General features: G+C 44.5%; 1 protein-coding gene across 1 annotated transcript; it reads left to right on the forward strand.

Moving 5' to 3' along the window:
- Positions 1-2,478: 2,478 nt before the first annotated feature.
- On the forward strand, positions 2,479-4,352 carry SLN (sarcolipin). The gene is made up of 2 exons (XM_082072362.1): positions 2,479-2,630; positions 3,705-4,352. Exon 2 carries the CDS (start codon positions 3,812-3,814, stop codon positions 3,905-3,907), a length of 96 nt encoding a protein of 31 aa, XP_081928488.1. The 5' UTR covers positions 2,479-2,630; positions 3,705-3,811; the 3' UTR covers positions 3,908-4,352.
- Positions 4,353-23,575: the final 19,223 nt, after the last annotated feature.

Raw genomic sequence — 23,575 nt, forward strand, 5'->3', positions numbered from 1 at the left:
GAGCTATCACAGCTGCAGGAACAGAGCCTCTTATTGAAGGAACAACCTGGCAATGAGAGCAAAAGGGACCCATAAACCCAACCCTGTTTGTAGTCCAGATCTAGCAATCCCAACATGCTGAATCCCAGAAATTGTAGGATAGTCAGGCAAAGATCATGTTACAATTACCCTGTTTCTGTAATCTTTCCCTGGATTCCCCTACCAGCTGGTATGCTGGGTTAGGTGAACCTTTGTCCTGGTCCACTAATGAATTTTTGTGATCCTATAAGGTCCTCAGCATAAAAATGAGGGAAACATCTGTACCAGTAGAGAGAAAGGAAACGTATGCAGGAGTTAGGGCGTTTATAGAGTGTGGTGGTTAATGACACTTACAGCGCTGTTTCTCTACTTTGAAGAAGGAAAGTTTTCCAGCTGTCACGGATGACGTCCAAGATGAAGAAGATGAGATGGGACACAGCAGAAAGGGGCTCCTGTCAGTGTGGAAATGCAGATACAGGCCTGGGGAACAGAACTGAGGGGTTCCAGTTAAACACATACATGTTCTGAGTTTTGTGTTGGCAGAGACTAAAACAAACCCCAAGGAGTCCAAAAGGAACAGCCCAAGGGGAACATTTGGGCGCTGATACGCAACATTTAATAATTAGGATCAACAGCACTCAAATGTTTCACCATTTTCCTAGTGGATATTTATGTGATATGAGGTGGAATGGATCAGCCACTGCATGAGAAATCCAGACATTTCTGCTTTGGAACTTGCCAGGAAAGGGAGAAGCCAAGGGCAGGTCCATGGCAGACATACATACGCCCTGCTTCCTGCAGGTGGTAGGGAAGCATTTTGGATCTGGATTTCCCAAATACCCTGTAAGTGTGGAACAGGTTTACCCGAGTTTTCCTTGAGAGGATGGGCTTTGGTGGCACAGCCAGCAGAGTATGCATTACAGTAGGACCCTGCCAACCTACTGAGACATCTGAGTCCTGAATGAAGTTTGGGTTAAGCCTTTGATCTTTCATTGGTATATTTTAGCAGAGGGCTCCCACGCTGTGTGTTGGCTTTTTTGAACCTGCTGCCTGGGTGCCTGGGAGGGCAGTGGCAAGGGAGTCAGCCCAATGAAAGGGAAGATTTCTGTGGTTCTGATCCCCCTCCTACCTCCAGTGATTGCATAAGGAGGCTATTTAGGGAGACCATCCAGCAAAATCCAGGCAACACGCCCCTCCACCCCCCTGGTTACTCACAGCTATTTGTTTTGTTGTGTTTTTCATCTGGTTGGTTTCCAGCCAGGCGGGCTCCTTCAGTGGGGACATTGCACCGTGATGTGAGTGCCAGTGCTGGTGCAAAGGCTGAAACCTGGGAGCTGGTGGAGGGGGCACTGTCACAGCAAGCTGGCATAGTCCAAGATACACTGGCTCCCTGCATGCCCAAATATAAATACAAAAGCCACGGGAACCAGTAAATAATCTGCATCCTATATGTCATGTGTTGTTTGGCAGTGAGAATAAGGCCAGTGTTGTGGATAGCCTTACGCACTTAAACCTGATCAGGATCCTTGTGCCCATCTGGCAGTACTGTGTTGCAGAAGTGACGCCTCTGACTTCAGCGGAGATATTTGCATCGTTCACTGAAGGAAAGGCTCTGAGCAGGGGAACCCACAGCAGCAGAAGGCTGGCAGAGTCTGCTCCCAGTTCAGTCCAGATGGCTCTGCTGAGACTCTCTTCCAGCTCTATGGATTCAAAGGAAACAAACGGCCATTTCTTTTTGTTCACCCATATAGCAAGTTGTAGCAGATCTTTGGGCAAAGATAAGATGATGTGGGCAGTACAGCTATCTAGGCTGCAGAGCAGTCTGCTTTCTGGGAAGAAACGCTGCAGGGTGGCAGAAAGACGCCTCTGTATGCTCAGGCAGATAGATCATTAACATCAGCATTGAAAATCAATGAGGGAATAGCATGCAGGTGAGTCAGTGGCTCTTTAAAGCAAAGGATCACCCTTTTCAGACCTCCTAGTCACAAACTTTCCTATCCAGCAAATGATCTTGGATTTCAGTAGTCTGTATTTAAATGTAAAGAATATTTTTGTTCCTATTCACTTTATTTTAAATGCATATGAACTTGAGAAGCTATGGGGACTGTATTATGTAGGTAACTGTGTAGACAGGGCTCCATACACTGGAAATGATCTTGAGACATCCTGAAATCTGCACATAGACTTCTGCAAGTGGCTCTTTCTTTCCTTTTCTTTTCCCCACATGGGGTGTGAAGACACCAACAAGCCAAAATAAATTATCTGTAAAATCACATGGAGTCCCAAGAGCTGCACACAGCTCTGGTCTTAGCACAGCACAGCACAGTGTCAGAAGAACTAAAACAAGCAAATCGTCCCACAAAGCCCCCTGCATAAACAGCCTTAACCAAACCCTGCAGCCCAGCTAAGCCCTTTTAAAATATTTTGGGGGTGATGTCAGCACATGGGTTGCCAATGCACTTGTTACTCTCCTCCCTCAGCCTTCTTTAGTTCCCACACAGGGACGGGGCATCCAGACCAAGTGGCAGATAGGCAGAGCTTGGAGAGAAATAATATCTACAGTGACCCAAAGTCCAGAGGCAGAACCACTGGGCTCCATTTGCCTTCTCAAGGTAAAAAACTTGGCTTACTTATTAGGTCAGATTTTCTCTTGTCCAAGGACGTAGCAGGCTGGCAAGACAGCTTGGGAATGTAGGAATTTGTTAACCGCATGTACTGGGCTTTTAATATTTAAACTGCAAACTAAAGCAGTTTCTATTTAAACACTCTGTCTTCGTGCTGGTGTGGTCCCATGGCTTCTCTTGTTTGCACCATAGATGTTACAACCTAATCTGACTTCTCTGCTGAGATTTTAGTTGTGTGGCTGAAATTCTTTGTCTAGAGTTTATGACTCATTTGTTTAAAGGTTTTCATTTTATTTAAATGGCATACAGATGGATTAGTGCATGATGCTCATGATAAAGTATTCTCATTTCTCTGCATGAACTCCAAAAGCATATAAAATTCAAAACTTGCTGTGACAAAGTAAATAAAAACAATAACCAACAGAAAAGTTTCCAAATACAACTTGAATGGTTTTCTGAAGTAGGAGATTTGTAGCAGCTTGAAAGTGCAGAAAAGTCAGGAGGAGACGATAGAGAAAATGTTATTTCATCCATTCGATTAACTCACAAAATTTATGAAGTTCTTCAGAAATGAAAATGTCTAACCTTAGGTTCTCTTTTCACTTTAAGTGGTAACATAAATAATTCAGATTTATTAGTTGGTTTTTATAAAATAATGGTTTGGAACTTGTTTCTTTCAAAGCAATGAGAATATGCAATCAAATATGGGAATTTAAAGAACTTTAAACAGTAGTATATTTACAATGTGTATCTGTTGAAAGTAGTAAAGGGGGCTTGGGCATTATTTCTTTGAAAATGCTTGTACCAAGCAGCTCTAATTTCCAAGGACTGCTCACCCCTGCGTGATGTATTTTGGGGTGATACTGAGAATGCTCCTTGTCAAATGCTGGAAATTAAAGAAGGTGATAAGCTGCCAGAGATAGCTTCTACTCTTTAGTGTCCCCAGTGCTTACTAACTCCTAGCCACTGAAACAATGTTTATTTACACCAACATAAATAGCTCTGCTGAACCTACCACCTTCATGCATCTGTTCTTCACATATTTTTCTTTTTCCTTAAAAGAGCCTGTGACCTGAGGGTTGAGCTCACGGAAACTCCCAGGGAAGTCACTGACGTTGTCCCTTTGCTCTACCTGCTGACCGCTGCTCTCCCCCAATTCCTCCCGAAAAATGGAGCGATCCACACAAGAACTTTTCCTCAACTTCATGATTGTCCTGATTACTGTGTTGCTCATGTGGCTCCTTGTGAAGTCTTATCAGGAGTAAAAGACAATTAGAAACTCTGGGAGATGAATTAAGCGTGTAACACCACAGCACGCTGCTGTGACTAGCTTTCGGTCAGTTGAGAATGTCATCAATTATTTTTTTACTCTCTCAAATGTGTTGCCTGTGCTAATGTTTGTGATGGGTCTATGATGGTGTAATTATTTTATTCTGCCGTGATCCAGCTGTAAAATGTAAAATGCGAGATCCTTAGGAAGTGTTTGACATGGCTGCCTTCTCTGGCAGTTACTGTGAATGCTGTAACCCCCGCCCACCACGCCGGCCTGTTTGGCATCGGTGTGAGGTTCTTGAAGGTATAAAACTGCAGTATGCGATGTAACTGTCTGTATTAACTAGTGTTACAAGGCACAAAGTCGCTTAGCAGAAAGGAATGTGAGACTTCACTTTCACTTGGTCGTTTCACTTAAATAAAGAACATGTAAAACCATTTTTTGTAGCGTTCCTCATCCCTCTCCTGGCCTGACTGCTCTTCACTGAGGGACCTGCCGATAGCCATGGTAAAGTGTGCTGAGCGAGTCTGGTAGTTTGCTTGTTCCTCAGACCTGCATATTTATTTGTATTAGAAAGGAAATCCTGTAGAGTGGAAATCCTGCAGTTTAACAGATGTGTAGCCACATGAATGAGCTGCTCAGGTCACTTTTCTGTCCAGAGTGACTTACACCATTGGTGCCCGTGGACATGGACTTCAAAGAGAACCTCTGTGCCACGGCGACATTGTCAATAATTGCATTTTCTGAAGCTCGATTTCAGGAAGGGATTCCCAGGGTCCTATTTTTGGCCAAGCTGTTCTTGGAGTGGTGCCCGGAGGGACGAGCCTGGGTCAGTCGCAGGCGCCTGCTGGGCCGCAGCCCTGTCCGAGCTGTGCCCGGGCGGCAGAACGGCGGGGTCCCCTGCAGGGGGACAGGCACAGTGGCACGGCAGCTGTAGCCTCAGCAGGACAAAGTGTGAGCAGGTTGGGGTCGCTGTGATGGTGACATTGCCTGCTAAAAATTCTTGAGCCATCTTGAAGAGCCCACAGTCCCTGGGTTTATGAAATCGGTAGTCAGACTCCTCCTCGGAATTCACCATCTGTTATTTTAATGGCTTCAGAGAATCAGTGTCTTCTACCAAATGCAGCTTTCCATAGGAAGGCAGTGAGGTGTGTGCCACGCTGCTGACACAGGTCTTCTTCCCCTCTGGAGCCCGCAGGGAGCCTGCAATATGGTGAGACTGTGCGGTGGGTTACCCATGGCAGGCCTCTAGTATGGTATAGATGGAGCAGTGCTGGCTGCAACAGCTGGGACTCAGGCCTGAGCTTTAAGGAAAGATAAGCAGAGGTTGTGCTAGAACTGCTCGTTAAGTGTGCGTGCGCTTAAAGGTTGCTAGTAAATGACCCGCTGCCCTGTGTCACTTGTGCTGTCTGTCTGGCTCCACAGCCACCCCCGCTGCAGCTGGTGCCACTCATCCTCCCAGTCAAGAAATCCCCACTCCAGCCCAATGATAAAAATCTCCTCTTGTTTACTCTTGGCTGCCACTGAGCAAACGCCTTTCCAGCATTTCCAGGGGTGGAACATTTTCTTCAAGAAAACCAAGACTTCTGCCAGCAGAGGACACAGCCTTTCTCTGCAGCCCCCTTGGACCAGATGCTGCTATATTTTCACTAATTTACACGGTCACTTTGTGTACATAAGCTTGGCTGAGACATGTGGCAGTGGCTGGAGAAGGACACGGAAAAATCTATTTTTAAATATGGCGAATACTTGATAATTCAGTATGAAAGACTCATCTTTCATGAGCTGTGACTCCCTACGCCAGCTGAACATGGTGTCTTCATCCAGCATTATCAGACCTTCCCTGTGTCTTAAAAATAGATTTTTCAGGGTCTCTGGTGCATCATAGCCTTCACAGGGGACTTCACCGCTGTGGGCCAGTACTACCAGGCAGGGCTGAGGCTTTTCTGCCAGTCCTGGAGCACATGGACGTTACCTGTGGAGAGCACTGTAGTGAGAAAATTGACACGTCTGGACTCATCTCAGGCTAGCAATGGAAAAGATAGAGGTGTGGGCTTCACTGTCTGACCAGATGTGGTTCAGTGACAGCTCAAGATGATCCTAGCAGTTTTTTAGATAGGAAGAGAAACTGTCCTGGAGAATTTGGGCCACCCATGACCTTTAGCCATCAATCTTTTTGAGAGTAGATATGCATCTAACTTCAGTGAAATGTGACTAAGGTAAAGTACCCCAAGTAAGCTGCCAGAAGTAAGAATATCAATCTAAGCAGTTCTCTTTCTGGGCTTTTAAAATTTTAAAGTAGATTTTGAATGGAGACAAGTTATTTTCCTAAATTATGTCATTTGCCTAAAACTGAAGAAAAAGACAGTTCAACTGTCGGTATTAGTGCAGGTGCCCTGAAGAGATGGCACTGTGCACACAGGCAAACTAGCACAAAGGAGCGTCAGCCGAATACACAGACAGGCAAAATTCCCCGGTTTGAGGGACCTTAATGCAGATGTTTGGTGTGACTCCTGAGTCTCAAACTCTCTCCATTATCTTCCTGCTTGTCAAAGAGACCCTGGAGAAGCGGTGGCTCTCCAGTGATGTGTGTTACCAGCATTTTCCAGCCCTTTCCAGTGTAAGGGAGATTGAGAATACCAGCAGACTTCTGGGCTACCAGTGATTGTTCTTTATCAGTAAAATTATGGCCTTTCTGTTCACTTTACTTCACTGCGATTTGGATCAGACTGTAGCTACTTAATTTTAGATGTCCAGATTTCAGAAGTTTGGCTCTAGACCTGGTAATTCCAAATTGCTAAGCACTCAGCACTCCACTCAACCAAAACTAGAGACACAGGGTGTTTAATATGATGTTCTGTGATTCTACTCTCTGATTCTAACATGCCTTTGGGAAAAATCAGACCACTAGTTTGTCTGCCTGGATACCAACCTAGAACCCAAATTTTAGTCACCAAGATTTGAAACTTTGGCTAAATATTAGAAAATTGTTCTGTAGGGTTTATCAAAACACTTTTATGAGTCAAAAGTGTTTTCAGTCAAAACCAGTTTCTATAGTCTACCTAGACTTGTGCAAACCATTTGATACTGTCCCAAATAACATACTTGTCTCTGAATTGGAGAGACATGGATCCAACCTATGGACCACTCAGTGTATAAGGAACTGGTTGGATGGTCACATTCAAAGAGCTCAATATCCAAGTGGAGAACAGTGACAAGTGGTGTTCTTCAGGGGTTGGTATTGGGACCAACACTGTTAAACATCCTTGTTCGTGACTTGGACAGTGGGGTCGAGTTTAACTTCAGCAAGTTTTCTAATGACTACAAGCTGTGTGGTGTGGTTGACACATCTCTGGATGTCATCCAGAGAGGCCTTGACAGGCTTGAGATTTGGGCATGTGCAAACCTCATGAAATTCAACAAGGCCCAGTGTAAGGTCCTGCACGTGAGTCAAGGCAATCCCAAGCACAAATACAGACTGAGTGGAGAATGGATTGAGAGCAATCCTGAGAAGAAGGACTTGGGGCTACTGGTTGATGAGAAGCTTCAACATGACCCAGCAATGTACACTCACAGCCCAGAAAGCCAAACATATCCTGGGCTGCATCAAAAGAAAGGTGACCAGTAGGTCAAGGGAGGTGATTCTTCCCCTCTACTCTGCTCTTGTGAGACTCCACCTGGAGCTCTGCATCCAGCTCTGGGGCCCCCAACATAAGAAAGACACAGACCTGTTGGAGTGAGTCCAGAGGAGGCCACGAAGAAGATCAGAGGGCTGGAGGCCCTCTCCTGCGAAGACAGGCTGAGAGAGTTGGGGTTGTTCGGCCTGAAGGAGAGAAGGTTCTGATGAAGCATTACAGCAGCCTACAAGAAAGGTGGAGGGCTATGTTGTGATAAGACAAGGGGTAATGGCTTTAAACTGAGAGAGGGTAGAACAGGTTAGCTACAAGGAAAAAATTCTTCCCCATGAGGGTGGTGAGGCACTGGAACAGGCTGCCCCAGGGAAGTTGTGGATGCCCCATCCCTGGGAGTGTTCAAGGCCAGGCTGGACGGGGCTTTGGGCAACCTGGTCTAGTGGAAGGTGCCCATGCCCATGGCAGGGGTTTGGAACTAGATGATCTTTAAGGTCCCTTCCAGCCCAACCCATTTTATGATTTTTTTCAGGAAGAATGTTTTTGTCAAGCAAAACTAAAATTTGTCAAAGGCAAACATCATGCTTGAAAAACAACTGTGTCCATTTTACTTCTGAATGGTGTCATTGCCACTGCGGATTCTGTGGCTTGTGCCCCCTTCTTTATTGCCCAGGTTTCAGGTCAGGCAGGTTCTCTATCCTATGTGACATAACCAGCTACTCTCATGTCACCTCCAAGTCACAGTGCAGGAAACTGCCATGCCAGAGAGAGACGAGAATGGAAAAAAAAGTGACTGACACCAAGGAACTGCATGTGCTGCATTTCTAAGTGGATTGATTACATACCAATTCTTGCTGACATTGTTTTAATTCCAAAAATTCACTCAAAATGCAGTTTTCTGTGGAATAATTTGCACACTGTGTACACTCTGTGTGTGTGTCTTTTGTGTGTATGTGCTCAGCAGATGACATAGAGACAGGGAAAGAAGATGGAAAGACAAAAAACAAGAGTGTCAGCCTTATCAAGACAGCATTCCTGTGTGCATATGAGTTTTCTCTGGACCAAACCAAGAAAATGTTAAGCACAAGTAACTTCCTTGCTAAGTAGCAAGTCCAGCACAGTTCTATTTATACAACTGCGTTTGGAAGTGTCCCAAAGGCAATAGATGCCTTTGCAATTCAAGATGAGCTTCACACAATAATTATCTATATTTTAGTGTTGCAGTGAGCTGAGAGGGATCAAGAAGACTGACAGCTGTTGACATCTTGGGATGCCATTGCGGGGGCTCCTAAATCATTCTTCACCTACACAGCTGAGTTGGTTTGCCCCTCGTGTGTAAGGTTTACCCACAGATTAGTGTCTCACAGGTCTGAGCTGGAAAAGCCTTTGGCACTTTTCCCAGGGCCGTATACAGCTGGTACCCAAGCCAATCAACTCTGACCTCTTAGCTTAACAGTTCAGCTGTCAGCTTCTAAAGAGACATGACAGCATTTTCAAGCAGGTTCCATTATGCTTATCAGCTAATGCTAATCTGTACTCGCACTGGACCGATCTGTGTAAGAGTGTAAAGAAGCATAAATTCATGCAAAATGAATGGAGATGGTCAGTTTGTGTGATTATGGTTTCTGTTTTGCACTTGTACTTGCCAGTTCCTTGCTGTAGTGTGTGGATGAGGGAGATGAGTAATTATTTGGATTTGGCAGCAGCTGTTAGCTAAATATATGCTTACGCTTCCTTTTATGACAGTTTGTATGGCAGGGTCCAGGAGGACATTTATATGGTGCCTCGATTGATATGCCTCGATCATGAAATCATGGAATCATAGAATCGTAGAAGGGTTTGGGTTGGAAGGGACCTTTAAAGCTCATCTAGTCCAACTCCCCTGCAATGAGCAGGGACATCTTCAACCAGATCAGGTTGCTCAGAGCCCTGTCCAGTCTGGCCTTGAATGTCTTCAGGGATGGGGCATCTACCACCTCTCTTGGCAACGGGCCAGTGTTTCACCACTCTCACTGTAAAAAAATTTCCTCATGTCCTGCCTGAATCTCCCCTTCTTTAGTTTAAAACCATTACCCCTTGTCCTGTCGCAACTGGCTGTGCTAAAAAGTCTGTCCCCACCCTTCTCATAGGCCACTTTTAAGAACGGAAAGACTGCAAAAAAGTCTCCCCAGAGCCTTCTCTTCTCCAGGCTGAACAGCCCAACTCTATCAGCCTGTCCTCACCACAGGGCTGGCCCTCTGATAATTTTTGTGACTTCCTTGGTCTTGGTCTATTGGCTTTTAATATGTGCCTCTTTGTGTGAATCCAGAGCTGTTACTTTCTTCCAAAGGACTGCTTTCCTTGAGCTACTGCTCTCCCCTCTTGGAAGGCAGACAGTGGCTTTTATCTCTCAGTCTCATGGCCAGAGCGGTACATGTTCTACCGCAGCAATGTCATACCCTCGTTCACATCTGCTCTGTGCTGCTGCGCCTCCCCATGTCTATGAAGGCCTGGAATGGCTGTGCCTCAGGTGACATGAGGATCAAATTGATGGGGTCAGGATGTTCACAGCAACACAGGTATCTAATGGTTTCTTAGGAGGGGCTTAATCCCTTGTAGAGGTGTGCCTTGGGAGAAGGGCTCCTGGAGAAGATGCTGCCTTGTGCTCATGGAAATCTGCACATTTCTGCATGCACTTGGCATAACTTTGGTCTTGCACATTACTGTGACAGGCTGGCTTAGATGCATCCTACAAAACATCTAGTGGGAGTGACCCAATTCCTTAATCAAAACTACGGAACACACTGAGAAATGAACGATCCAGAATGGATTTTGCATGTACCTCTTTTCCCTGTAGTATTTTGCAGTTCAGCTTCTTGCCCACTGATGTCTGTTGGCATCTCTGAAAGCAGGGACATAATTTTTAAATACCTGTAGTGCAGTTTCACTGGTGACTGCCAGTTTCAGTGGGGTTATCTTGAGCTTTTCAACTAGGTTAGGAAAGAAGTGTTTCTGCCTGCTGTAAGCCATTTCCCCAAGGGGCTTCAGTGGACTCAGGCCTGGTTATATCAGACAACGATCAGCCCCTTTGCACTTCTCCAGTCCTGACCTGCTCTCTGCAAAAGTCTGTTTCAGCAACACAGGGAAGAGTTATGCCTGAAGCAGCTTTAGATCTTTTTCCTCAAACACGGCTTTTAATAGAATAATTTCACCATAAGAAATTGTATATCATGTATTTATTAAAGTATATTAATTGACACTTTAATGAATGTAATATTTGGAAACAGTAAGTTTCACACTTTAAATCCATGGCTGTATTTTAAACTATACCTTTGAGCTGTTAGATTCTAAAATTTATTAGGCTATGAACCAAATAAGTAATAACAATTAACTGATGTTAATACATTATTTTCAACAAACTTAATTTTATGGTCCCAGTAGAACTTTAGATCTATTGTAGTTTATTTATTTATTCATTTATTTATTTATTTTAATTTTCTTACTGGCTTAAAAGTGAACTCAGAATCATAGAATCATAGAATGTCCTGAATTGGAACGGAACCACAAGGATCACTGAGTTCAACTCCTGTCCCTGCATAGGTCAACCCCTAAATTCATACCTTATGTCTAGAAGATAATAAGCGTCAAAAACTCTAAGCCTCAGATAGGGTGGTTTTAGCCTAGGGTACTTCCCTACTTAACTATAACTCTGGGTACTTCAGCTGCATTTTCACTTGTGCATCAGCAAAAAGATTAAACAGAAACCATTCAACAAGAGACACTCAACTTCATGTCATGAGGCTAAATAAAGTGTCCTGTGAGAATAAGAAGTGGGAACTCCCATGTGTCACACTGCAGTCACGCTCCTGTTGCAGTCTAAGGCTGAACTCACCTGAGCACAGAAAGTGTGGAAAATTCCCTTACAGGCCTGTGGAAAGCTTGTCTGCATAAACAGCCAGTCCCAAAGCTCTAGTGCTCATCTTCTAGGTGTAAAATCATATCACACTTTGTCGTCTGATAAAGAACAGGATGGAAGTCAGCAAAATTCTGATGGGTAACACAACAAACAGCAATTTCAACAAATAACGGCCTGTTTAGCCAGAATCAGACCAAACCCAAAGGTAAACATACTTCCCCCCTCCCTGCCCTGGAAATATTAGCAATTACAAAATGAAGTTGAGTAAACTGGAACATCTGGGTTTTAATCAGAACTGGTCTGTAAGAGAGGTGGTGACTGGGAGAAGACCAGGAGGACACAGTGATCAGGCAAATATCAGGAAGACAAAGAAGATTATATAAATAGGGAAGATGCAGCATATATTAAAGAAAGTTTTAGAAAAATAAACTGTTAAAAGAAAAATATAGTACCCCTCTAGCCTGACATTTCAAAAATAGGGAAAGTGCAATTAGGACTAAACTGTCAGCCAGAATATGACATGCTATAGAGAGCAGCAAGGCTGTAAGGCAGAAAGCACAGTGGTTTTGGAAAACTCCAGTTACACATCATCTCCATGAAGTGGGGAAATGTCAGATGGGGCTCTAATTCATGTTTTGGTGTTTAAGAACATAAGTTATTGTTTCTTGAGTAGTCAGACATCAAAAAGGAGAAGCCATACAGCACATAGGACCAGGATCAAAATGCTATCTTTGAAAAATGATGGTGTGACAGTGACCACGATGTGCATGAGCAAAGCATCCTTATGGAATGGGAAGGCCAGAAGAAGAATCAGCAAATCACAGTAAGAAATTATAAATAAAATACTACCATCCAAAACACAGAAAATGCATTTAAATTGGAAAAAATGGGGGAAAAAAAAAGGAAAAAACAAAACCTCAAAAAAGTTAAATAAAAAAACATAAGAAGGGGAAGAAAAAGTGTTGAGTAACAACAGGCCAGATGCACTAAAAGCTAATAATAAAACACATCAGAAACAGGAAACCTGCCATGGAGACTGCAGGGTCTGCTGATGATAAATACAGAACAGGAGTGCTCTGAGTATAAGTTTGGTACAGGAAAGGTATATTAATTACCTGCCGCAGTGCTCACTGTGCAAGGGCTTAGCAGAGTTTCCACACTAGAATTTATATCTGCTGGTGATGAGTTGGAAAAATGGTCTCAGCTGAAGGGCCAGAAGTCAATAGAATGAACAGTGATATATCAGCAGAACCACACGATGTTCATGTTAAATGAGCTCAGAGATGAAATTGCCTGCCCGGTTACTGGGGAGTGTAACTTACTCCTCACGTCAGGCTGGTACCAGAGGAATAGAAGGTGGCAGATGCAGCAAAAGTTGGGGAGTTACAGACCAGGGAGTTTCATTTCCACAAGTGGGAAAGAATAAAAAACAACCCTAAACCACAGAAAAGAAACCAGACAGAATTCAAAGGCACATAAGTGGAAAAAATCAGCAATGTTTCTGCAACAACAAATCCTGCCTTTTTTATCTATTAAAACTCTGAAAGAGTCAGTGAACATGTCAGTAAAAGTGAGATGAGCCATACATTAAAAAAAACCCTAAACCGTCATGGGCTGAAAAGGAAAGTTTTCCCTTTAACTGGTTGAAAGACAGAAAGAATGTGTTGATGAGCAGTGAAATTGAATAACAAAATGAAGCCCATTAGAGTCTTCATTGTTTAACATATTTACAGGAAAAGCAGGAGGACTACAACATTTTCTGGTGGTACAAATATCATAGGTGAAGGGTTGTAGAGCATCATCTCAATGCTGAATTACAAGTGATAAAATGGTTTATGACATTACAGTTTGACAAATGTAAAGTAGGATGCACAGGGAGAAAAATCACTTCAGCATACCCAATAATGAGCACAGTAGACACGGGCACACAGGAAAGATCTAGGAATCACTGCAGAGAGCACACTGAACACATCAGCTCCATGGTCAGTGTTGGAAAAATTACAGAGCGGGGCTATAAAATGATAAAAAAACATTGTGGCATCTTCAGCTTGAGAAGAAATTAAACAGACTACTTCTCTTTAACTTGAAGAAAAAGATGACTGAAGAAAGCATATAAGTGGTAACAAATAAGGGCACGTGCACTGACTCTTTATATTTTCTCAGTCCTTCAAATAAATAGAAAATATAATAGGGACATATAAAATGAAGAAAGACACTTCACAGAGTCAAATTGAACTGTCAAACTCAGAAGTACAATATGTCCTGAAAGAAAACAGGGCAGATGTTTAAAAATGTTTAGACAAATCTGCGTCAGGAAAAATACCATCAAGAACTGTTAAATATGGGGATAGGCTTACTGGCTCCATAGGAAGCTTAAGTCACAGATTGCTAAAACTGAGAAGGTATTCTGAAGAGTTATTTTCCTTGTTTTATGTATGGTCAGGGTATGGTGGGGGCTGGGGGCTCCCCAGGAGCAGCCAGGGCCTGTCCCACCACCACAGCTGGGGATCAGGGCAGGGCAACCTGCGGCAGCCCCAGTAGCAGACACCGAGCATCTCGCTGGGAATGGGGGTGGGCCAAACAAGAGAAAATAAGATTGTTAACAGCCTTCAAGTAGATACCATACAGCAGCAAAGAAGAAAGCTATAAACTGTTTTTCTTACACAATGAATTGGGCTTGAATGTTAGCAAAGAAGATTTCAGAGCAGTTTTCTTGGTCTAATAGAGGGTGCAGTTGAGTACTATGGTACACTGTTGAGAGATGTGGGGATACCAACATGAAGAGTGGCAGTGGTTTTTAAGAATGGGTTCAAACCTCCATCAGGAATAGTTTATAACAGCTGTCCTAGCTTGGAGAGAAATACTATCTCTTGGTGAGCTTCCATGAAAGCAAATACTAAAGGCTATTCCCCTTTCAATGCTTAAGAGGTCACAGACTCCCCAGCCTGGCTCAGTGAAGAGGAGATATTTTACAACGGAGATGAATGCTAATAAAAAGTTGCGGCAGTTTGCTCATGGGAAATAAAAATGAGTATGTGAATAAGCCAAATCTGCACTTTTCTTGATGAAATTTAGAAAGTGTTTAGGTGGCTTAGAGCAGTGTTTCCTTGCATGTAACACAGTTAATTCAGGGAAGACAAGTGCCACAGTAGTATTATTTCCTTCAGGCTGCTACAGTCTCTTCAGGGTCTCTCAGGCCTTGGGGTGCAGGATCCTTGGCAGCCTTTCTGGAAGGGGAGGGCATTCACAACAGCTGACTCCTATCCAGGAAACATGACATAGAATACGATCACAGAATATCTCAAGTTGGAAGGGAACCCATGATGATTATTGAGTCCAAGCCCCTGCTCCTCACAGGACTACTTAAAACTAAACCATATGACTAAGGTCACCGTCCAGATGCTCCCTGAACTCTGACAGGCAGACCGAGTGAAAAGCTCCCAAAACAGTTCCAAACCCCTCACACAACCTCAACGTGGCTGCCCAACTCTGATTTCCACCAGAAACTCAAGTATGTTTAACGTGATTTGATTAACAGAGTTAAGAAGCATCCCCACTACTATTCTTTGAGCAGTCAGCTAGCAGCAAGGGGCTGGAACACGGGGGCAGATGCAATAATAACAAGGACCGGCAGATGGTGTCAGTTTTTGCCTTGGAGCCCCGGCGGGCCCAGCAGCACCGGCCCCTGTGCTGGCCCGGCCCGCCCGGCGCTGCCGCCGCTCTCCGTGGTGCTGAACCGGCCGCGGGTCTCCGTCCGCCGCTGCCGCGGCGGCTTTTACCCCAGAACCTTTCTCGGTTGTAACTCAGGGGAATCAACTGGAAGGCAAATAGTGTGAGGCTGTTCTTAAAAATATTAGTGCTCATGGTTTTGAGTTTGTTTTCCTTTTTTCTTTTTTCTTTTTTTTTTTCCTTATGACCTCAAATTCATTGTACAGTCAGACAGTGATGGTGAAGACTTGGGACCTGGGGATACTAATCGACAGGAAGCTCAACATGAGCCATCAGTGTGCCCAGGTGGCCAAGAAGGCCAACGGTATCCTGTCCTATATCAAAAATAGCGTGGTCAGCAGGACAAGGGAAGTGATCCTTCCTCTGTACTCTGCATTGGTGAGGCCACACCTGGAGTATTGTGTTCAGTTCTGGGCCCATCAGTTCAGGAAAGACATTGAAGTGCTGGAGCGGGTCCAGAGAAGAGCAACATGACTGGTGAAGGGACTTGAACATAAGACCTATGAGGAGAGGCTGAGGGAGCTGGGCTTGTTTAGTCTAGAGAAGAGGAGGCTTAGAGGTGACCTCATCACTCTCTATAACTACCTGAAGGGAAGTTATAGCCAGGTGGGGATTGGTCTCTTCTCCCAGGCAGTTAGCAATAGGACAAGGGAGCATGGGCTTAAACTCTGCCAGGAGAAATTTAGGCCGGATATTAGAAAGAAATTCTTTACAGAGAGAGTGGTCAGGCATTGGAATGGCCTGCCCAGGGAGGTGGTGGACTTGCCGTCCCTGGAGGTTTTTAAAATGAGACTGGACATGGCACTTAGTGCCATGATCTAGTAAATGGACTAGAGTTGGACCAAGGGTTGGACTCAATGATCTCTGAGGTCTTTTCCAACCCAGTCGATTCTGTAATTCTGTGATTCTGTGATTCTGTTATGGGGCCCTTGCAAGAAGAGAAGCTTTGAAGGGGGAGCGAGACTTTGGTTTGAGCAGGTAAGAATGCAAGGGAAAGAAACAGATAAGAAGACAAAATCCAAAGAAAGCATTGGCACAATGGTTAACCCATTATTGTCAGAAACTGGGAAATATGCCAGGCATTAAACAGAGGAAGCTGCTCCCTCTGCCTGGGGGATCTTACTTTCTATATTTAGATGCCACTTAATGGTCAGGTTTCAAGTGTTGCAGAATGACCACATAGCAGCTTTCAACAAGACAAGACAATGTCTTCCATGCTTGGTATGTGTATTGAGTAACACAAACTTCAGCCATGTCAGGCAAGTGGTTGTTACAGTATCTGAGTCAAGATAGTGAAATCCTACCCAAAAATTTTACTCACCAGCTATAAAACAATGTATTTCATTCTCAAAGGGAAATCTTGGCAATTCAGGCCTTTCTGTGCACTAGCATAATTAAACCTAGATTATAGTAGGTGTTATTTGCCTGTCTATTGGGATTTTGTGAACCTGGATTCCTTCTAATGTGCAAAGCATTACTTGTTCTGACTGGAACATGGCTGTTGGGTACCACTCATACAACAGCAGCTTGCTGAGCTAAATTGATATAATGTGGGCTTGTTAACAAAAATTTTCTCTTTCTGAAACACTGTGTTCATCCATTGCAGTGTTTGTTACAAGCAATTTAATATGAAGAAAATAATTTTATTACAACTGCTGTGATCCTAAGAGCAGTGAGCTGAGGTATCCTGGAATTAACCCCTGGCAGAATGCAAGACAGATGTGAAAGTCCCACTGCCTCTGCAGTTCCGAACTGCCTGTGGGTGTTTCAGACTCATCTTTTTTATAATAGATAGGTACATGGTCTTATAAACATTTTTGCTACATGCTTATCTCCCTCTCTGAAGTTTAGGCATTTGATATTAAGGTTATATTATTGATTACTTTTTCAGTAGCATCACAGATGACCTAACCTGGACAGCCTGGGCTGCTCTGCCTCCCGCAATGCTCTACCCCAAAGGCAATTCTCTCTCTGGGAGGAGTGACGTCTCTAAATCCTGTCATTCGAAAGTCTAGGACCTGTCATTGCTGTACCTGAAAAATGATGGAATAGAACTGTGGCATATAAGTTAATTACCATTATGTATGACACTCATAGGCAGTGATTATAGACATCTATATAAATTTAAGAGGATCACAAAAGATGCTGTTGCTAGACAGCAAAGTTTAATTTGCATTTATGGGTGCAAATTCAGAATATAGAATAAAACAGTGAAGTGCCAGCATCTCTCTCTATGACTTGCAGTTCAGACAGCTCCAAAACGACCTGAACTGCTGCAGGTTCCCAAATGCACTGCACAACCTCTCTGTCGCTTTTGGATCTCTATTGGAACTAGAAATTAGTTCAGTCCTCCAACAGCACTGGTATTTCTACATGATAAGAAACTCACTGACTGGCTGTTCAAATAGTCTCCCAGGGTATGAATGCTTAGTCTAGCTTTTAATACAAGGGCACTCATACCACTGATCACATGAGAATTTCTGACCCACTCAGTAGACGGCTGGTGTTCACATCTCCCTCAGACCTGCCTTGTTATCCAGCAAATGAAAGGAGAGCACTGTGCTGGGTTTATAACTCCTTGCTGGGTCTCAGGGTCCCCTCTTTGCTGTTGCTGGATTCATCTCTTCCAGGCATATTTGGAGCCAGTATGAATTTTCACAGCTTCACAGCAGACAGGCGTGACTGAAACTAATAGAGGCCTGTCAAAGGCACGGACAAGAAAATAGAATAAATGTTGTTCTGTGAGACAGAAGCAGCTGATTCTTCCTGGAGTGAGCCTGGTAGGTGTTTGAGGGTGCTTTAGGGGCAGAAAAACCCCATGCACTAAACTATCAGCTGAGCTGGAGAAGGTCTGCATTCCCCATGCAGCCACATGCTCTTGCCTCTCCCGCACAGCACTCAGGAAAGGAGCAGCAGCCTTGAGATGAGCAGCCCTCCTAGCTCTGGTGCCACAGCAGCCCCCTGCAAACGGGGCCGGCAGAGGATGGGAGGATGGAGGTCACCAGTCAGCTGGCCACAAAGCTATGGAGAGTGGCACCCACATCCTGGCAAAACGGTTCTTTGCCAAAAATGTGCGACAAAGGGCGAAAGGGAGTGAAGCTGACAGGGCAGTGACAATGACACAGAAACTTGAGGTAAAGTGCATGTCAGTTGGTTTAAATTCAAACCAACCAACCAATGTGAATGGAAAGCTGGGAGAAAGTGAAGAGGCAGATGATGACTTAGTCACAACAGCATAAAGGAACAGGTGAGACCATCCAGAGCCAAATCAGCATCACAAATACCCCTATCAAAGAGAGACAGCAAACTGCAGCTCACGTCTTCTGCATCCTGCCCATCCAGCATGTCAAGCAGGGGCAATTTACCGGGGTGAGCAGGCAGGTTTCATAGCCTGAGATGTCACGAGGTGCAGAACTCGTGCCGTTCCCATGGGCTAGGACTGAGCTGACTCAAGAAGATCGAGTTGTTCCCAGGAGGCAGTCTGCAACCCAGCAAAGCTCACACCTGCATTTGGGCACGCGAGGAGGGCTTGTGTGCTCGGGCAGTGCTCGCTTAGTGAGTCTTGCCAGAAAGATGCCTTGGTTTGACAAGGGCAGGTGACAACAGCTGCAGGGCTGAGCTGAATTACTGCTTTTGAGAGTTTTGGTACTGTTCTTGTGATTTGCCTGTGGTGAGATGGGCACCACACGAGTGCTTCGATGGATGAATTAAAAGAAATCTGCTCAGAACAGAGCACATGACCAGGGAAAAGACAGAGCACTCAGCTGTCAAATGCCTGCGACACAGGTGACCATGGAAGTTTTCTCAGATTTAGTCTCCCCTTAGCTTCTGAGACTATCGTCTCCTCCCAACCACTTTTCTGATCATTACAGCCTCAAATCTTGTGGAGGTTTCTTTCTATTAATGGGGCTTTCCACAGTGTTCTGCCATTGGTTTATTTTTTATTCCTGCTTCAACAGTTTCTCCTTGGTTAGCCTTGTTTGCAAGCACAATCTTGGCAGTTCTTGCCCCGTCAATGAGATACAGAGCTCTCTCTGCTCCAGACTTTTATCCTGATTGTCTACATTAAACTCTCAAATTGTTCACCTTTTCCTAACAACTTTTCCCAACTTAAGCCTCATGTGCCTACAAAACTCCAGGTGTGGAGAACACCCCTGTCTTGTCTCTGAACCGTGACCAAAGGCTCCAGCTTAGCCCCCAGCCTCTCTTCAGGGCTTTACATCTAGACTATGTCTACATCTTGTTGATCCTTCCTGACTGGCCTCTCTTGAGAAGCACAGCCTTTCTTATCCATTCTCAGAAGTACCATTTGCCCCGAGGCTGTCCCTATCTTCTCAGGCCCTGGACCATGCAGTGTTGCCATCCTCAGACCCATTCAGGACACCATCACACAGCCTGCGCCAAACTCTCTGTGCCAACTGCACCATCCCTATGCTAATCGCACCAATACCTCTGTGAATTTCCCCTTCAACATGCACTCTCTCACTTCAGACTATATTTTTCCTTCCAGGACCTTCTCAGCCATGCTGCACCCACCAGGGATAGGCCTGTCCTCATTTCCAGTATGTCATAGTGCCATGCCCTGCTGTCCATTCGTTAGGTTTTTCACAGTCATCTCCATGTGCCTTCCTTGTTTGCCCTTACAATTGGGAAAAACTGCCCATGAACATACAACAAGCTTCCTCTTGTCCCTTTCTGCAGCTCCTCTTGTGCTGTTCTGCTTTCCTGAGCTGCCAGCTGTGCTGATCGGTGTTGACTCCATGCTCTCCACTTTCACCCATCTCCTTCATTTCAGGCCATAAGCTCCTTGGGGAATACACCACCCTCAGTTACAAGTTTTTACAACCCTTCAATGCAGAGGAGCCCAGGTCTAGGAACACAGCAACACAAGTTACAAACCCCTCTGCCCTTCCTCATAGTTCATTTTGATCTAAGCTGCTGTACCCAGTTCTTGCTTGGAGGTTTTATAGCTAAATCTATTTTTCTAATTATAGTTCTATATAGAGAACACTTTCCTTTACTAGAATAAGTAATGACCTGATTTCTATGCATGCTGCTCACAGGGGAAAGCACAGAGCCAGTTCTACTATGTTCCTACATGATCTTGTAGGAAGACTCCTGTCTAATCTTTGGCAAGCCTTATAGAAATCCTGCACTGCTGCAAACCAAGCAAAACAATGAATAATTCATTTTCTTATCTGTTTCAGGATTGTTTTCTGCAAAACATCTACTTTAATAATTCACAGGATTTTTAGCTGCACCGTGCTGCAGATGCAAATGTACAGAGGAGACCCATGCTGGTTTTTTCAGTGTAGCCTGGAGGATTCATTAGTGCAAAATTCCAGCTCACATTGGACCAAATTGGAAGCGAGGAATGAGAGGTGAAAATCAAGGTGGTTAGCCAGATAAAAAGAAAGTAGAACATTTGCTGAAAATGAGAGATGATGAGAGTCATTCACAGAGGGGTCTTGCTATGATGCCAAAATGGTCATAAGTTGATGATGTCAAGCTTGTCAAGAGCCAGCTGGGGGACAGAGGGAAGTATATACAGAGTTCTCCTATTTCTCAACAGTATATACAGAGTTCCCCTATTTCCCAACAGGAGCTGTCAAACACATGAAGTTGGCATTTACAGAACTGCACAGGTACTGGTTCAGGCTGTGACTCTTCCTCACCTGAGTCAGATCCCAGCGGCAGAGCTGCAGGCTCCTCTAGAGCCCATTCAGGAGTCACTCCAATCTGCGAGACTGCACTACTGGATAAATCTCCAGTGTCGTCCGCCCCTGTGGAAGGGTCAAAACCCACAGGTCATATTATGACGAAAAGGGAGAGATAAGCAAATGAAATGTTAAGAGCTAACCTAGCCCACAAAGGGCAGGATTAGGAAGCGAATGATAATACCAGCTGCATAAAGGAAACCCATGTGTACATTGTGCTCCCACTGATTCTTTGGGTCAGTAGTTGCAGATACGGGTTAATTAACCCAAGCATTAGCACTCTGTTCACACGCCTCCTGCACTACCCAGCAGCACTTATTTCAACTGGGAATGTGCTGAAATTTCTCCACCTGCAGCAAAGTGCTTCAGCTAGAGCCGCTAAGCCATCACTACCCAGCCGTGCCACACAGGGCACGCAGCACAGCGGGTACAGGTGCTTTTAGAGACTGCTCTTCCATTAATGAGGACAGTGGATTAATTCCCCTTTACCCTCTACACGACAGGAAATTTTCCAGTCCAGCTTCAGGAAACAGCCAGAAGATACAATTCTCCAAGACAAACTGTACAGATAGGATGGACCTTCTTTGTTTCTAAAAACAGTACATAAAAATACCACTAGCACCAGTATTTGAAAAAGTACCTTCCAAAAGAGCCAGTAAAAACCATAGCAAAAATAATTCTTCCTTCCTCAATGGAAGAAAAATTTAAAAGCCAAAAAGTGTTGTGGAGCCCGAGCAGCACTCACTCTTCTCTCGGCAGTGATGAAAACCCTGGGCACTAACCCTGCCTGTGCCCACAGCCCCAGCCCCATGGCTGCTGGAGCCCCAAGGGGACTGAAGACAAACCAGTGCCCACCAACAGTGTCAAAGGAGCCCTGGCAACAACTTAAATTCCCATTAGCCCGGATAAACAAGCACTGTGCTATGGGAAGCGACTGAATCTGTAGCACAGAGAAACACAAGCCACTCTTGCATAATTTTGCATACAGAATTAAAGAAACACAACACCAAGTGGCCCTTTCTTCTGGCTTTAAGGTAAATACTTCTGCATTTTAAATCACACACAACCTTCCCATACCGTGTTTTCACAATGATTATATTTAGTCATCTGCCTGCCTCAAATGAAGCATATTCTTAACAGCATCAATACCCCGCCCTGGATTTTATAAATTAAATTAGCAGCTCTGGCTTTTTAAAACACCTTGGTTGCATGGTCCTGCAAGTATAAATTATTTGCCTGAGAAAAATACCTGTTCAGAAAGAAAGATGCCAAAGAGCTTTAGAGGCTGGGCAGGCAGCACTTGCTGCCCATGCCGGGCAGGGCCAGGGGTGACGTTTCCCCAGCAGCGAGTGTCCAGGTGGCTTCACAGGAGCCTCGGGGGGAGGAGGCAGCAGGTGGAGTGCAGCAACCATGAGGCTGGGGAAAGTTTTTCAGAAGATCCAACTGAAATCTTCTCTACTCTTAATTAAACCAAACCCTGCACTCTGCAGTGAGTATAAATATTGATTCTACTTTGTTGAAGTGGCTTTTTACACACTCATTTTTTGCTGTTGCTTTCATTTTCTCCTCCCTAGGGAAAGCAGCATGCAATTCCTCATGGGTCAATTTGGAGGTATGTCAGTGACAGTGTAAATTTTAATATTTTAAATAAAAGTTTAGGTTTGTGTTGTGGTAAGAACCCATTCCTTTGGAGAAGGGAAGGCAGCGCCAGACCCACATCCTCCCCCACAGCACACAGCTGCTTTAGCAGCCACCAGGGACATTTGCTGCCCCAGGTTCCACATGGACTTTGAGAGCAAAGATGTCCCAGAACAAAGCTGAAGCGTGAGCAGGCAGCACTATAAGATCTGTAGGCACGAGCATGTGGGGCCTCCATGGGAGGGGGAATTTCACACTTAGCTTCATTAAATCCGTCTCCCTGCAAGGCAGGAAAACAACCACCCGAAGCAGCTACATTGTGGTGACACAATCTGACACGTAGCCAGATGACATTTTCTGATTTTATTGGAAGCTGACACCTTGATACAAGGCACAACAACTGAGCGGAGCACATCATGAGAGGGTAGCAGGGACCTTTGTGCCCCCACTCCTTCCCTGAACTCCATGAACTCCAATGCAGAGTATTAAAAATAAACCAGCATAGCCTAAAAAATTGCAGAAGGAATTTAAGTCAAAGAGTGGGGCAGGGAAACAAAGCGAGAGACTAAGATTTGAAACAGTGAAAATTGTTGCTACAAACTTTAGAAGCTTCAAGAGTGATGCAAAGAAGCCTTCGATATCTAACGATTATAAATAACCACTTTCCAAAACCAATGGTAGTAAGTAAACATACAGAGTTTTTATTCCTTGTATTTTCATGCAAAATATGCAGTAGTTAATAATTTCAGTTCCATGTTTCCAAAGTCACTGGAGAAGCCCATTTATCACAACACCCATAGAGTTTTGCTGATTAACTCAGCAATGAGTGAAGTTTCCAGCCCTGCAGAGAAGCCCTGACCCCCACCTCACGTTTGAGCACAGAATGAGAGGGATTAAACCCAAAAAGGAGTTTCCCAAGAAATGGAACCACTCCAGTTGCTTTATTTTTTACTTAGTAAGTGATGGCCCAAGCTGTAACCAGAAATGGTATAAAGAACCTGATCTGCTGAAGTTCAGAGCACCCTTCAGAGTAAGGAAATACCACAAAGCTG

The sequence above is a fragment of the Streptopelia decaocto genome, assembly GCF_964273445.1.
Source record: "Streptopelia decaocto genome assembly, chromosome: 1".
Classification (NCBI taxonomy): Eukaryota; Metazoa; Chordata; class Aves; order Columbiformes; family Columbidae; genus Streptopelia; species Streptopelia decaocto.

Bases quoted from the DNA above. Each gene is read 5' to 3' on its own strand.
- SLN (XM_082072362.1), top strand. From the start codon at position 3,812: ATGGAGCGATCCACACAAGAACTTTTCCTCAACTTCATGATTGTCCTG.